The 16,130-nt window shown below is 51.4% G+C and overlaps 1 protein-coding gene across 2 annotated transcripts in view; it reads right to left on the bottom strand.

The window, feature by feature from the left end:
* Zcchc2 (zinc finger CCHC-type containing 2) overlaps positions 1-14,973 on the bottom strand; it is a 54,442-nt gene extending 39,469 nt beyond the window's left edge. For both annotated transcript variants that reach the window (XM_045134895.1, XM_012947946.2), the window contains exon 1: positions 14,062-14,973. In XM_045134895.1, coding sequence (XP_044990830.1) covers positions 14,062-14,973 — 912 coding nt within the window. The remainder of the gene's footprint in view (positions 1-14,061) is intronic.
* Positions 14,974-16,130: the final 1,157 nt, after the last annotated feature.

The following is a 16,130-nucleotide window of genomic DNA, read 5'->3' as shown; positions in this document are numbered from 1 at the left end:
AAAATTCAACAATGTTGTAAGGATTTTTTTAAAAAAATCAACAACAGGGTTGGAGAGATGGCTTAATGGTTAAGGCACCTGCCTATGAAGCCTAAGGACCCAGGTTCGATTCTTTAGGTCCCACATAAGCCAGATGCACAATGTGATGCATGCGTCTGGAGCTTGTTTGCAGTGGCTAGAGGCCCTGGCACACTTATTCTCTCTCTCTCTCTCTTCTTCCCTCCCTTTATCTCTAATAAATAAATTAAAAATTTAAAAATCAATAGCAGTACAGAGCTAGGGTGCAGCGCAGTGGTACAGAGCCTGCTGAGCACGACCAGCTCCGCACCACAAGCCCCGAGAATCCTCGCAAGCAGCTGTTTCCAAGATGAAGTGCACGGAACAGTTTCAATCATTTCTTACGTACGTACTCTCTATTTCCTACATTACGGAATATGAGTTACAATTTAAAATTCCACTTTCAAATACAAATGAATGCAAAATGCACCAATAACAACTTCCATCAGGGAAAGGCAAATCAAACCACAATGAGATGTACCTTCACACTTGTCAGGAAAGCTATTATCTTGAGAGGGAGGGGGGAAGGGAGGGAGAGGTGAGGGAGGTAAAAAGCAAGTGATGGTGAAGACGTGAACTGCTCACCGTGTTTGTGTCTTGGAACAGCAGAGGAAGCAGACTACTTCCACAAACACTGCTTTTCCAAACAACTGTGAGGAAGTAGTTTGCTTTACAATAGACATCACAATGTTTAAACATGTGAAGTCAACTTCTACACACCATTTTCCAGGCAGGGTCTATACCTGTAATCCTGGCTACTCAGGAGGCTGAGGCAGAAAGATCTTAAGCTCAAGGCTGGCCTGGTCAGGCTAACAAGAAGCGGTCTTAAAGCGCAAGGGCCGGGCGTGCCGAAGTGGCCGTGGGCTTGCCTACCATGCAGAGGACTCTGGGTTCAGTTGCAGTGTGGGGACGGGGAACACAATTCAACAACCAAGAAAGCTTCCTGTTTAATTAGCTACAGACAAAAACAGAGTTTGAATTTTTATCTGAGGGCCTAAACTCATCAGCCCAGGAAATAACTAGTTTGTTTTTGCTCCAAGTCTCAAAGTACCAACACTATAAAAACCATTCGTGGCCGGGCATGGTGGCATACACCTTTAATCCCAGGCAGAGGTAAGAGGATCTCTGTGAGTTCAAGGTCACCCTGAGGCTACACAGTGAGTTCCAGGTCAGCCTGGGCTAGAGGGAGGCCCTACCTGGCGGGAGGGGAAGGGACAAACATATAAACATTCACACTAAATGTGGCAGCTGCTTTTAAAATTCATACCAGGTACAGAGAACAGAGTTGTGGCATTTATCGTGAGTGTCAAGGGTGACTGGCTGTCAGTAAGGTGGTCTCTTCCCACAGAAGGTGGCATTCAGTGGAGGGAAGGGTGCCATGAGATCCTAGAACGGCCTGACGTCACTGTATGCACACAAGTTGGGCTCAGACCCCCACTGTTGTGGAAGGAGGAGAACTGTACTGCCTAATTTACCAAGTCCGTATGAGAGAAGCAAAGGCCAGTCTCCCGTTAACCAAGACAATGTCGTGACAATGACCCCCCAATGGCTGAGAAGGTCATGCGCTGGAGTAAGAGCATGCCTGGCAATGCATCAAAACTGAGGTATCAACAAAACCCACAAGCAGTTTGGAGAAGTAGGAGTCGAACACATCAACAACACAGAAACGGTGTCATACACACGTCTGTTATTTAACTGGAGATTCCCTTCCTCTGTGCCTTATTGCTTAATAACACATGGATATAAGGTGGTAGAAACCGGCCACCTTAAGGCTTGGGCAAACGACGCCAACTCCTGAGAGACGCTGGTGCTGTCTGACACGCACTCGGCCTTCACAGCTCACAGCTCGCTCACACGCGGCCACCTCAACAGCAACGACGCACAGCTTCTCCACGTGACATCTGATCTGAGAACTAGCCATGAGTCGCTCTGCTCGCCTGGGAACGTGGAAGAAGATGGGGCAGGCAAGGAGTCTTCCCTACCGTCCTCTGGGTCCCCACCACAAGTGAGGAACTAAGGGTGTTAGGCTGGTGCCTCCACTCAGCTCCGCCGAGGGGCAGCGGCACAGGCTCACACGGAGCCACACTTCCACTGTGGCATGCCTGCGGAAGGAGGGGTGGAGACAGGACAGCAACCCCCCCCCAGAAGCCTGTGGGTGCCAGCTTTGGAAGCAGAGCCATGAACAGTGAGGGAGACCCTGGCTCACATGAGGTGGAAGGCAAGGACCTCCACACACGCCATGGGCACAGGCCTGTGTGCACGCATGCGTGCGCGCACACACACATACACACCCTCCAAATTAAACCTGCTCCCATCATTATCTTTGGGGAAACTTTGTAAGTCGCACCGGTAACCACTGGAGGCGGGACATGGAGGTAGCGGGTTCAGAAAGACCGACCCTTTCTGCTTTCCTTGAGACTCTTCTGCCTCTGCAACTTCAGCCAAACACGGTCACCTGTCACCTGAAAGGTGCGCTGGTGAAGAGTTGACAATCAGTGCTGGCAGTGGCTTCCTAACCTAGACCCCAGCCGGCCACTTCAGCATCACCGTTCCACAGGAAAGGAGAGCTCCGAGGAACCGCTTCGCTCTGGACAGCCTCCTCGTCCCACCGCAGCCAAGAGCGCATGGGCATGCTGGAGGAGTGAGGGGCCACCGCCACCCTGGCCCTCGCCCTCCGCACCAGCTCCCGGCAGCACAGGCCGTGGGGGCTGAGGGGTCCCAGAGAGGTAGCAAGCTGGCGTCAGAGAGACGGCCCAGGCCTGGCCAGGCTTTCTAGTTCCCACAGCACAGCGGCAGCCTGCAACCTAGTGCAGCAGAGATCTTGTAGCCATGTAGAAATTTAAGCTTAAAAGGATTTCAAAACCGTGACAGTAAGTGACGTACAGGTTAACAAGTATTTAGTTAGGAAGCACGGCATTAAGATTTGACATTTAATGGCACTTATTTCCCCAAACCAACCAAACTACTCGGGTCACAATGTCACTAGGCCACCTTTTTGCAGGATGGCCTCATTCTCAAGGAGGGGCTCCAAACACCCAAGCCTTTGCTTCACACACAATTCCCTTCCCAAATGATGGCATGAGCAGAGGGTGGACATCAGCACCTGGCCTACATGAGGTGGACAACAGCAGCAGGTGAGTATGCCAAACACTGGCAAGAAGAAGCTGTTGTAACACCCATAAGCCCGCCCCAACAATACCCTACCTCCAGGAGGCGTTACTTCCCAAATCTCCATCAGCTGGGAACCTAGCATTCAGAACACCTGTTTAGAGGGGACACCTGGATCAAACCCCCACACTTGCAATCCCAGCTCTAGGGAAGGACAGGCTGACGCACTGGAGCTTGCTGGTCAGCCAGTCTAGCCTACTTGACGAGTTTCAGGCCAAGGAGACATCCAGTCTCTAAAGAAGGTGGATGAGATACTGTTGACATGTGCACCTGAGCATGCCCACAAACACACACTCCAAAGAAAAGGCATAAACAAGGCTGCAGAGACATCAGCAGTGAAGGTGCTTACCTACAAAACCTGCGTTCGATTCCCCCGTACCCAAGTAAAAGCCAGATTCACAAAGTGGCACATTCACCTGGAGTTTGTTTGCAGCAGCTAGAAGCATGCCCATTTATTCATTCTTTCTTTGCAAATAAATAAATAAAATATTTTTTAAAGATGAAAAAGCATAAACATTCTACCCACTTTACAGAGTGCTGTTTCAGCGAGCAAATCAAGCCTTTACTTTCTAACCACCAAGGAGGTTCTATTCCATGCCTCTGTCCCACTTCTCCATCTCTTGGGTGAATCACAGGCTGAAAGTCAAACACTTGAGGAGGCTCCATGGGGTCAACTATGCAAGCAGTAACAAAGTAGTGATGGGCTGCAGAGATGGTTGAGCAGTTAAGGCGCATGCCTGCGAAGCCTAAGGCCCCCAGGTTCAATTCTCCAGTTCCCACGTAAGCCAGATGCACATGGTGGCACATGCATCTGGAGTTCATTTTCAGTGGCTAGAGGCCCTGGTGTGCTCATTCTCATTCTCTATCTCTCATAATAAAAATAAAATCTTTATAAAAATATTAAAAGAAAAAGGAAGTAGTTGTAACTTACCACTTCTCCATGGTAGCAAGACACCAGTGCCAGGTCTGCACCAGTTCACGCAGAAACTCCACCAGGGTCAGCAGACACGCTGACTCCCACAGTGGCTACTACGTCTAACTCTTCAGCGTCCTCCACTGAAAACTCCCTTCCCGTCTACACTGCTCCACTTTCCATCTAAAAAATCAATGCCATCTAAAGAAAACAACTGTGACTACAGCACATGATATCAAATATATATATATGTATGTATGTATGTATGTATGTATGTGTGTATGTATATGTAATGCATTTTTTTTTTTTTTTTTTTGGTTTTTCAAGGTAGGGTCTCACTCTAGCCCAGGCTGACCTGGAACTATGGAGTCTCAGGGTGGCCTCAAACTCACAGCCATCCTCCTATCTCTGCCTCCCGAGTGCTGGGATTAAAGGAGTATGCCACCACACCAGGCAACAAATATTTTTATAAGCACTGGGGCTTAAGTATAACTTAAAGTAAGACAGAAATCAATGCCCAATGCATGTAAGGTAATTTTATCTTTAAATAATTTATTATGCTGATATTTTTCAGAGCTATATTTGAAAAGCCTGAGAAATTATGACTAAGCATTTATGAGATATGCAATGCTAACAAAAAAAATGAGACAGGAACTTAAAAATCTAGTAAGGAAGGTCAATTTTATGTTAAAAATAGTGCTAGGAATTTAGAAGTACCATAACCCTAGCAGCAGAGTCTATGTGCTGGTGGGATTCATTTTTTTAAATTTTTTGTTCATTTTTTTTTTATTTGAGTGTGACAGAGAAAGACACACACACACACACACACACACACACACACACACACATAATGGGCGCGCCAGAGCTTCCCCACTGCTAATGAACTCCAGATGCGTGCGCCCCCTCGTGCATCTGGCTAACCTGGGTCCTGGGGAATCGAGCCTCAAACCGGGGTCTTTAGGCTTCACAGGCAAGCGCTTAACCGCTAAGCCATCTCTCCAGCCCCCGGTGGGATTCAGACTTGGCCAAGACTAAGACCGCACAGGCACAGTTCTAAACACACCGAGGCCACCTTGAATGAATGACAGAGTGCACAGCTGTGACTCTGAGTGAAAGACCTACCAGAGGCTAGAGCCAGTCACTGAAAGGCTATGTAGTACAATTAAGTAATGTTTTAGAAAGATTTACTCAAAGATAAGAAGTAAACAAGCTGAAGGCAAGGAGATCAGTTAGGGGACTACCGTCAAGGTCAGGCATGAAGACCCAAGAGATTGGCTATCAGCAACCATAATGGAGGGAGAATGAGTAATAAGGGTTAAGGTTGACCAAGCATATCCCATGACTGACGGCACCATTGAGAGAACCAGCGGAATCTCAAGATCTTAAAAATATTTCATTGATTGCAGACAGAGACAGAAAGAGGCACATAGACAAAGAGACTGAGCACGCCAGGGCCTCCAGCCACTTGCAAACAAACTCCAGACACAAGTGCCACCTTGTGTATCTGGCTTGTATGGGTACTGGGGAATTGAACCTTGGTCCCCAGGCTTCACAGGCAAGTAAGTGCCTTAACCACTAAGCCATCTCTCCAGCTCTCAAGATTTTTATTTAAAAGTATTGTTTTAAACAGATTAAGTTTAAAGAGACAGCTAACCTTCAGGATCTACACACATTTTCACTGGCTCCCATCGACAAGCTGACAACCTAGACCTTTAACCCGACCTCCACGGCCCGCGATCGCTCAACCCCATTACCTCTTCAAATGTCCACTACAATCATATTGTACCCGTCAATCTTGGACTGACAAGTACTTCTCATCATTTTCATCATTTCACAGCCACCTCTAGGACAGTCACATGAGCTAGATGAGGATGGCATCCCTACCTGACACGGGAGACTGTGAAGTTGGAAAGCAACCTTCTAAAAACCTCTATGTGACCTCAAATACACTCCTTGAGTAAGCATCCAACACTTCTAATGAGCCAAGACATGTGGAAGGAAGTCAAGGTCAGATATTCCCTCTAGTACAGGACAAAGGAAATGAACCCCCAAGTGCCCCGGGGCTCCACCTGTGATGTAAACACTCCCCATGACATGAGCTTTCACTTCGCACTGTTGACAGAGACAACTTCAGATGAACAAAGAAATTCCTGCAGAAAGTACTATTGGACTCAGTCTCCCACAGTGGAAAGTACAGCCACAGACCTGAAGCCTCTGCACTGCGAGACCGGCGTGGGCTGGGGGTCCCCGCTGACCGCAGCCCCTCACACCCCCTGCTTCGGCCTTCCGACGGTGACTGTGCCACCACGGCAGGCTGCTGCTTTTTCAAACAAACAAGAAAGTCAGCTTGACATTTCTCAAATAAAGAAAAGGATTAAATGAGTTTAAAAATTGGTCAATTTCACAGCTTCTGCAACAAAGGTATAAAAATGCTCTTAGTATGCATAGACTCCAGTCTACACTCCGCACTAATTATGTAACTTAAAACTATAAAAGTGTGCTTTTTTTGGTCTGTTTTTGAGACAAGGTCTCAATGTACAGGCCAGCCTCAAATTTGCAATCCTCCTGCCTAGGCCTCTGAAATGCTGCTTAAGTAGAAACAAGAGTAAGGTAGTTTTATTTTCAGTAGTCACGGACAGAGCCCAGAGAGGAACCAAGGAGATGCCATCCTCTCCATCTTGTCACAGCTGAAACTTGGGTGTGATCCTGTCTCTCCAAGAGGCTGCCAGCCTAACCCTACCTGTGAGCCCACCAACCAATCAGATCGCTGTTCCCGGGTCTTGAACCAATCAGATCTTGAGTCTGAACCTATCCGGTCTCTGTTTACTCACCTGCCCTGATGACAAGGCGTACCCTGACTGGATGCTTGACCCACATGAAGGAGGTTACCCACAGGCCCAGCCCTGCCCTGCCCTCTCTTCCTTTTGTCCTATGAGCTGGCCTGAGCATCCACGTGAGTCTGCTGGGAAGGGGAGAATGCTTACCTTGGCTTGGGTGGTTTTTGCCTTCAACCCTGGCACTGTGAGGGCATTTAAGAGTTATCTTTGCTCTCTGAGTCCTTCACTCCCCCCGCCCCCGCCCCCGCCCCCCGGATTTTCCAGGTAGAGACTCTCTCTAGCCCAGACTGACCTGGGATTCATTATGTATTCTCAGGGTGGTCTGGAACTCAGGGACATACTCCTACCTCTACCTCTGCCTCCCGAGTGCTGGGATTAAAGGTGTGAGACACTACGCCTGGCTCCCTTCAGTATTTTTAAAAATATTTTTAAAAGTATTTTATTTTCATTTATTTGAGAGAAAGATACAGAAATAGGCAGGTAGAGAGCATGAGAATGGGCATGCCGGGGCCTCCAGGCACTGCAAATAACTCCAGATGTGTGTGCCCCCTTGTGCATCTGGCTTACATGGGTCCTGGGGAGTCGAACCTGGGTCCTTTGGCTTTGGAGGCAAGCGCCTTAACTGCTAAGTATTTCTTAATCCTCTGGTCTGGTATTGGAAGGGGCATGTATGTCAGATCTTCCACAAGTGTAACTACTCCAGACTTTTCCTAGATATCTATTTACCCAAATTATTTCTCCCTAAGTAAACTCAATAATTTTTTCTTCTCAAGTCTGTTTTATTAACTCCTTAAAAATAGGAAAGGACCCAAAATTGGGGTAAATAAATTTGGGAGACCCCCCCCAAAAAAATCCTGTATCACTGGGATTATAAACATACCATGTACCAAATAGCTTTAAGGGCTGGAAGATGGCCCAGTAGTTAAAAGTACTTGTTTCCAAGTTGCTTCAAATTATAGTTCCCTGGTTAAATGTGAAAACTGGAGAAAGATTTAAGTAGATTATAGCTGCGTGTCATTAACAATAAATCACATTCAAAACACAGTTTCTCCATCATCTCGCCCAAATACAGTATTGAGAGAGTATGTCTTTTCATGATCTGGAACTAAGAGGATTCTTTTGGGGTTTTAATAAATTTGTAGCACATAAGTATTAAAAACAAGTAAATTGCCTAAAACTAAACCAAAAATTAATGTTTCTCAAGTACTGTTTTCAACTAGCTGTCCTTCTCAAATGTCAGTGTGTCTACTGTTAAGGGAAAAAAAAAAAAAGGCATCAAGATGCCTACTCTGTGGGACTCTGAGTACAAAGACAAAAACAGTAGCAAGGAAGCCTCCACCCAAAAGACCCACCAGGTTCCTGAAAAGAGGCTGTGTCTTAGTGGAATACTGCTCAGAACTGAGAATGTAGGTACAAAACAGCATGTAAGGAAGGGCTGGAGAGAGGGCTCAGTGGTTAAGACGCTCACGCTTGCCAGCAAAGCCAAAGAATCCCCCAGGTTCGATTTTCCAGGCCCTATGTGAAGTCAGATGCACAAGGTGGCAATGCGTCTGGAGTTCATTTGTAGTGGCTGAAGGCCCTGGTGCGCCCATAATCTCTATCTGCCTCACGCTCTCAAATAAATATAATAAATTTAAAAAGTAGCATGTAGGGCTGGGGAAATAGCTAAGCAGTTAAAAGTGTTTGCCTGCGAAGCCTAAGGACCCCAGTTCAATTCCCCAGGACCCATGTCAGATGCACAAGGGGACACATGCATCTGGAGTTCGTTAGCAGTGGCTGGAGGCCCTGGCGTGCCCATTCATTCATTCTCTCTATCAAATAATTATATGTATGTGTGTGTGTGTGTGTGTGTGTGTGTATGCATATATGTGTATATATATATGTATGTATATGTATATATATGATGTAAATTATGTAATCCACAGTCTCAAAAGGCACTTGCTTTCCCCGTTTTTTAGGCAAGACTGAGGCTAGGGGCAGCGTCTCAGAACTGGAATTTTTAAGCCCCCAAGAACTGCTTGACTGATCATGGCTTCCTCTTTCAGGCCTGCACGGCATACTTTCCCCATAAAGACAATTAAACGGTGGCTGTATGATGGATGGCGACATCTTCGTTCACCCCACCCCACCTTCACTGTAGTCATGAGTTCCTCAAGTGTCCTCACCTGAGAAATGTACTGTATAAAAGTCCCTGGGGAAGGACACCCAGTATTCTAGCCTTGATTTACTAGTAACTCATGGCTCTCCCAGCAGTGCTTCCTCACAGAGTCACCCTCCACCTGTGAGATACTTCACCCATTCCTCCCATCAAGCACCTTCCTCACGAGGCTGAACTTCTCCCCCAAATTGCTAGTGTTTCTGGGAGACTGTGTGCCAGAATGGTACTCTCAAAGAGCACACACTCCTCTATGAGCAGTCTACGGAAGCCCCCCAGTCCAAACCTATGAATCATTACTATTCACTACTCTGAAGAAAGGACAGCCCCAGGCAGGAACAGGTAGTGTCCCACTGACACTGTTGGCTTTATGGTATCAAATATTGTAGCAGTGGCCCAAAAAGTCCATACTTATTACCAATGAATGCTAAAACTATTTTTTATTTAATTTATTGGCAGTGGGGGGATGGGTATATGCCAGGGCCCAGGGCCTGTAACCACTGCAAATGAACGCCATATGCACGCACCACCTTGGGCACCTTGGCTTTAGTGGGCACTGCAGACAAGCGCCTTCAGCATGGAGCCATGCTTCCAGCCCCTCAAACTATTCTTAGGCAGCATGATGACAGGGCCACTGGAACTCATCAACTCCCCAGCAGCGCCTGAGCCTGAGGCTGGGCCTGGGATGTACGGTGAGACGGTCTCAAAACAAACAACAAGAGGCTGTTCTTTGCAGTCAGTTTCCAAAACCATCTTCCTATTGCCTAACACAGTAACAACAGGAATCCTGACAGCCTCCGGGCATGGTGGCCAGAGACTGGAGGATTGCCTTGGGTTCGGGCCACCTTGAGCTACAGAGTGAATTCCAGGGCTAGGGCGAGACCCTACCTTGAGAAACCAAAAAGTAATCCTGACAGCCTTGCCCACTCTGGCTCATTCCCATTTTCTTGGCACAGCTGTGTTTACATTAAAACCTTGTAAAAACTTTTCTTTCTATTTCTATGCTATTGATACACTATCTGTGTTGTAAAATGAGTAGAAATATTTGTTCTGGCATGGACAGGACAGCTAATTTTCCTACGGCATGAAAAGGTAACTTCCCAAGATTTTCTTTTTGTCTTCCTTAAATTTGCTCATTTTAGTAAATAAAGGACCCACAGCCACTTGATTTTTGTGTGTCCAAATGCTTGTGAATTCAAGTATGGCGAGTTTAGCATTAAATGTTAACATGTGTGTCATCTATACAATCGATACTGTCGGTTAGCCAAGCAAACAAGCTTCGAGGACCCTGAAAACAGCTACCAAAGAAACGCCACACCCACAGCAAGAGCCACCACCAGGACAGGCTTTGCAGTTTGTTCCTCACAACTCTGTATTGCCTGGGGGGCGGAGGGGGGGGAACCTCCAAAGTTCAGTTATGGGGTTCATGAAAGCACTGGCTATAGGCATACAAACACCGGAAGGGTGCCTGTCTTGGTTCCTGTCTTTGCAGTGAAGATGCAATAAAGCCAGTTTTTCTAAAAATATGTAGTTTTTTGCTCCTAACATTTTACAGTTTATCTTCCCAACAACAGGAAGTGGTCGGTGTTACAGCCAGGGGCTTCAGCTACGCTATACCTGTTTTAACTCTTAACAGAACTACACACGTTTCATGGACACTGTCAATATTTTCACTACTGCTCCGTGGCCTTCTGAATCTTCTGCAAGTCTGAGATGCTCCACTGCAGTTGGAAAGAAAATGAAATTTATGAGCAAGTCACCTGAAGGGAATGCCAGTATTTAAATTATAATCTAATGTAAAACTTATTATACACTCATCCATTTTTTTTTTTTTTTTGAGGTAGGGTCTCACTCTAGCTCCTGGAATTCACTCTGTAGTCTCAGGGTGGCCTTGAACTCATGGCGAACCTCCTACCTCTGCCTCCCGAGTGCTGGGATTAAAGGCGTGTGCCACCACGCCCAGTCAGATCACATTTTTAAGACTATGAGCGGTCACTTTTAAGAATAAACTAAATTTGTTGGAACTTCCTGTTTTTCTTTTTTTTTAAACATATTTATTTATTTTTTATTTATTTATTTATTTATTTGAGAGCGACAGACACAGAGAGAAAGACAGATAGAGGAAGAGAGAGAGAATGGGTGTGCCAGGGCTTCCAGCCTCTGCAAACGAACTCCAGACGCATGCGCCTCCTTGTGCATCTGGCTAACGTGGGACCTGGGGAACCGAGCCTCGAACTGGGGTCCTTAAGCTTCACAGGCAAACGCTTAACTGCTAAGCCATCTCGCCAGCCCCCGTTTTTCTAATGTGACCTAATAAGTATATCTTAGTGGTAACTGGTGGACTGGTCACCTCAAGCACTAACACTGATAAGACACCATGCTGGACCTGGTTAGCATCAAGGCATCTAACATAAAATTGGCAATAAAGCTCATGTTCTACCCATAAACGTCACTATCAATTGGTTTGGGCTGGTGCTTCAGTCACTAGGTACAATTCTGACCCAGTATAGGTTGACTTAGACAGACATGACAAGGAAATTTGAGAGGATGCAAGAACCTGCCTCTTGGAGCCCCACCTGGAAATAAACTCTAACAAGGCAAAAAAAAAATCATGATCCCTGAGCGATCAGAAATTGCGTACTTGTGACCAGAGTTACTTCCGGGGCGAATTTCCCCTACCCAGCCGGTCAGGTCGCCGACGAGCCTCCCGGACCTCGGCCCACGTGGGTCTCCCCAGCGGCCCCCCAACCCCCACGTCCAGCGCGAGGGCGGGGCGGGCGGTCACGTGGGCAGCGCGGCGGCCATCTTGCGGGGCGGGGCGAGCGCCCACGCGAGTCCTCGAGAGCGAGGGAGCTCCGAGCCTCGGCCGCCGACTCCCGCGAGGGTCCCCCGTCGCCAGGGCGCCTGGCCCGGAAGGCTGAGGCGCAGGCGGCTTGGACCGCGGCCCCGGAGGACCCCAGCCGGCCCACCCGCAGCCGCACGGATGACAGCCGGGAGCACGCGAGCCGCGCACGCGTCCGCCCAGCCGGAGCCGGCGACAGCGGGAGGGCGGGAGCCACGCAGTGCAGCCAAAACGAACTGTTATATCCTTAACAGGTATTGGGGAAGAAAGCCCAGCTCCCCATCAAGTGCGCAGAATGGCTGTCACCGTCACCTGGGGTACACAGCCCGGTGATCGGCTCCCCCACTCCCGCGGACGGCCACAGCACAGGCACTTCCTGCTGAAAGTAATGGCAGGACGCCCAGCCTGCCTCGTCCACTCCTCCAGCACTCAGGGGCTGCCAGGCAAGGCGCCGCAGTCAGGTAAAAATCTCACTGCCCTGGTTAGCACGTACCCTCGCTCAGCAACTGCTTTATAATGCGTTAAAAGCAACATCCGGAGAAAGGAAAGACTCCTAGAAACAACTGGAATCGCTGATGTACCCTAGTCTGGTATGAACAGAGTAAGGAAGGTGTTCCATCGTGGGGCATTTTCGGCAGACCCACACTCAAGGTCACAAGAAAGTACGTTACAATATTTGCTCATTGCTGCTGAATTCCTGCTTCCCTGCCTCAACTTTGAAGTGTATGCTAGTGAGCAGGCTGACGGTGGGCTGGGCTTTTACCACACCATGCTGGCAGTGCCGACACTGGGAGATGGCAGGATTTCACAATCGACAGGAAAATGCAAAGTGCCAGACTTTACTACATCTGGGTTCAGTAACGTTAATATTCAAACATTCCAGAAGCCTCCGAGGACAAGCAGGGGTCAGTCTAGGTTTGCTCTTGAGATCCTTGGGAAATGAGTCTGCACAACCCAAAGCGAGGGCTAGGTTTCCTCTCAGTGGCAGCAAAGCCAGGAGGGGAGGGAATCCCCCTTCCCGTTAAGGCCACCTGCAAACCATTTACGTTGAAAAGCGTGACATCTAAATCAGTATCTTTCAAAAGACCAGGATCCACAAAAAAACAAGCTCTTTCCGTACAACTTCTACTCTAACCAAAACCTACTCCCCACTCTCCATTAACTCATCCTTCGTAAGGGCTTCAGAGGGCCTAGGTAATTAAACTGCTTTCATGGCTCTATAAAAAATTATTCTTGAATGTCGGCGACAAGTGGCTCGCCTGGGTTCTCATCTACTCAATTTGGCGTTTTACTAACTTTTAGGAAACCTTAATGACTACAGTAAAAGGCCCAACCGATATTCCAGACCCATGTCTACAGGCACAAATCAAACTGGTCAGAAAACTAGTTATGCCGAGGTTATAAGGGATTAACCAACACGCCCAGACCACCTGTTTTTACCCGGATAACGCACAGCTTGGTCAAGCGTAGGTTTCTCATCAGGTGTTTTGCTTTTTTTCCTTCTGGGAATACAAAGTACCCTGGCTAGAAGCAAAAAGACTCATCCGAACCCTTGGAACTCTGGCACACATTAAGCAAATAAAAGTCCCTTCATGCCACAGGCAAGGGCAGCAGGCTGGGTGCTCACCCCAGTGACTCCTCACCAAGGGGTGAGGCTAGGGATTCAAGACCTGGAAACCAGAAAAGCGAGGGGCCCGCCCGCGGGGGGCGGGGGGGGGGGAGTCCGCTGCGGCTGACAAGCTCCTGTGGCGCTCTGCTTTAAGCTAGCTCCAAGTTCAGACTCATGCTCAATGACCCCCCACACAAAAATAAAACAGCATAAAATGTGCCCAGACTCTTCTCCAAGTCGAGCTCGGGGTAGTGAGCTCCACGTCTTCCGTGGCAACTCGGGCACGCCAAGCGACTTCTAGAGCATTCTGTTATGGCGGGTGTGCATGGTGGAGCGGCCCAACGAAATGACGACGGGGACTCTGGGGTCGCGAGGTGGCGGCGGCGTGGGAATTCCGAGCCACCTTGCGTCTGACTGGGGTGGCACCGGGGCGGTGACCGTACTGCGAGTGACCCCCCGCGCCCGTGCTCCACGCCTCACCTGGGTGCTGCAGTTCCCGAAGGGGCAGGGCTCCGCGTCCTGGTCCTCGGGGTCCCCTCGGAGCGCGCTGCGGAGCGTGTCCAGGTGCTCCCTCAGGGTGACCCGCTGGTGGAAGGAGAAAGCCGGGTGCAGCGAGGCCATGGTGAAGAGTAGCAGCAGTTCCTCCCGCGCCCTGGAGCCCAGGCCGAGCTGGGCGCCGCCTTGCGGGCTGGGAGAGGCGATCTTGTCGGCGTCCCGCAGCAGCTCTCCATCGCCTTCCACAGCACCGGCCGGATCGTCCCCGTCCACCGGGGTCGCTCGTAGGCTCTTGAGCACCGTGTCCACCTGGGGCAGGAGACGATGCAGGCGTCCGGCGGCCTCGCGGTTCTCGGAGCCCAGCAGCGCCAGGTAGACGATGAGTCTCGAGCGCACGGCCGGTTCGCGGAAGTCCAGCAGAGGGCCCGGGTCCGACAGACCGTTGGCCTTGGCCTCCGAGTCCCGCAGGTAGTGGTAGTCCTTCCGGGCCAGGTCCTCCAGGCACGAGCCGAGGAAGCGCAGCTCCAGCGGGTTGCACAGATCCAGGAGCCCGCACATGAACTCCAGGCGCTGCGCCGAGCCCAGAACCAGCGCGAACCACTCGTACACGCGCTCCTGCTCGCGCAGCGCCGCCGCCGCCGCCGGGCCCCCGCCCAGTCCCGCCGCCGGCCCGCCAGCAACAGGCGGCCGAGACGACGCCGGCGAGGACGAGGAGGGCGGCGGCGACGGATGGGGGGCCCGCGGCGACGAGGCCGGCGGCGGAGGGCGGCAGTCCCGGCGCCGGCGAGGCGGGGGTGCCTTCGCGCCGGGCCGCGCGTCCGCCTCGGGCTCGTCGGCGTCGGGCGGCGGCTCGGCGGGGTGCAGCGTGGGCTTCAGCGGCAGCTTCATCCTCAGCATCTTGGGCTAGGGCGGCGCGGACATGCGAGCGGAGGCGGGCGGGCGGGCGGGCGGGCGGGCGGGGACGGAGGCCCGAGGCGGCGGCGGTGGTCAGGAGCGCCCGGGCCTCGCCATGCCTCCCCGGCGCGGGCGGGTCTCGGCCGGGAAAAGGGGGGCGGTGGCCCGGCCTGGCCGAGCGGCGGGGCTGGGGATGGCGGTGACGGCGGCGGCGGCGGTGGCTCGAGACGTCTTCCCGCAGCCCGGAGGCGGGGAATGTCGGCGATAGCTCCTCCCCTCCGCCGGACGCCGCGCCGGTTCTGGGAGTCCTCCTTCCGCCGGCCGGCCGGCCTGCCTGCCTCCTCCCTCGGACGTGCGCACTGGGGCGCCTCGGCGGCTTCCTCGCGAGTCCGGACGGCGGCGACCCCCAGAGCGCACGGCAACCGGAGCGCGCTGCAGCGAGGGGCTGAGACGCCTGCGAGAGCCGCGCACCGCGCCTCGGCCAATCAGAGCGCGCGGGCGGCGGTGACGTGACTCCCCGCCCTCAGGGAACGCCCCTGTCTCCGAGGAGGCCACGCCCCCCGCGAGCGCCCCGGGCGGATTTCCTCGTGAGGCTGCCCCGCGGTCCTAACGCCCGCACCCGCGCAGGGACGAGGCATTAGGGCCGCGGGGACGGCGGCGAGGGGCGCTAGCTCGGCTGGGTACGGTGAGAAGCGTGCGAGGTCCACGTGAGCAGAGGGAAGCCGGCGCCGCGCTCTTCTGGAGGGCTCCGGCCTTGCTTTGGCTGCCGGCCGTCACGCATCAGCCGCCACCCCACCTCTGTCTGTCTGGCTGCGGGACTGCGCGCGCCCCGGCAGCGGGCAAGTGTCCAAGGAGCGCGCGCGCACACACACCACCACCACCACCACCCCGAGAGCTGCGCGTTCAAATCCCCCCTCCGCTTGGTGGTGGGCTTCGTGAAAGTCGGAAGGGGGGTTCTGTGGTGCGGAACCGGGTCCGGGTGCGGGATGTTTGCGTGCGTTTTGAGCGCTACATTTGGCTGTGCCGTGGCGGATGGGTCAACCGTGGCCTGAGCCCTGCTGTTTTGGCCTGCGACGTTCGGTTTAGGGACAACTACCCCCGCCGCCAGTCTTCCATCATTTGGGAAACATTTATTTGACAAGTAACGTTTCGTTTCTGAA

This window comes from Jaculus jaculus, chromosome 15, assembly GCF_020740685.1.
Source record: "Jaculus jaculus isolate mJacJac1 chromosome 15, mJacJac1.mat.Y.cur, whole genome shotgun sequence".
Lineage (NCBI taxonomy): Eukaryota > Metazoa > Chordata > Mammalia > Rodentia > Dipodidae > Jaculus > Jaculus jaculus.
Note: the sequence above shows the minus strand (reverse complement) of the source record. Positions and strands in the feature narration are given on the sequence as shown.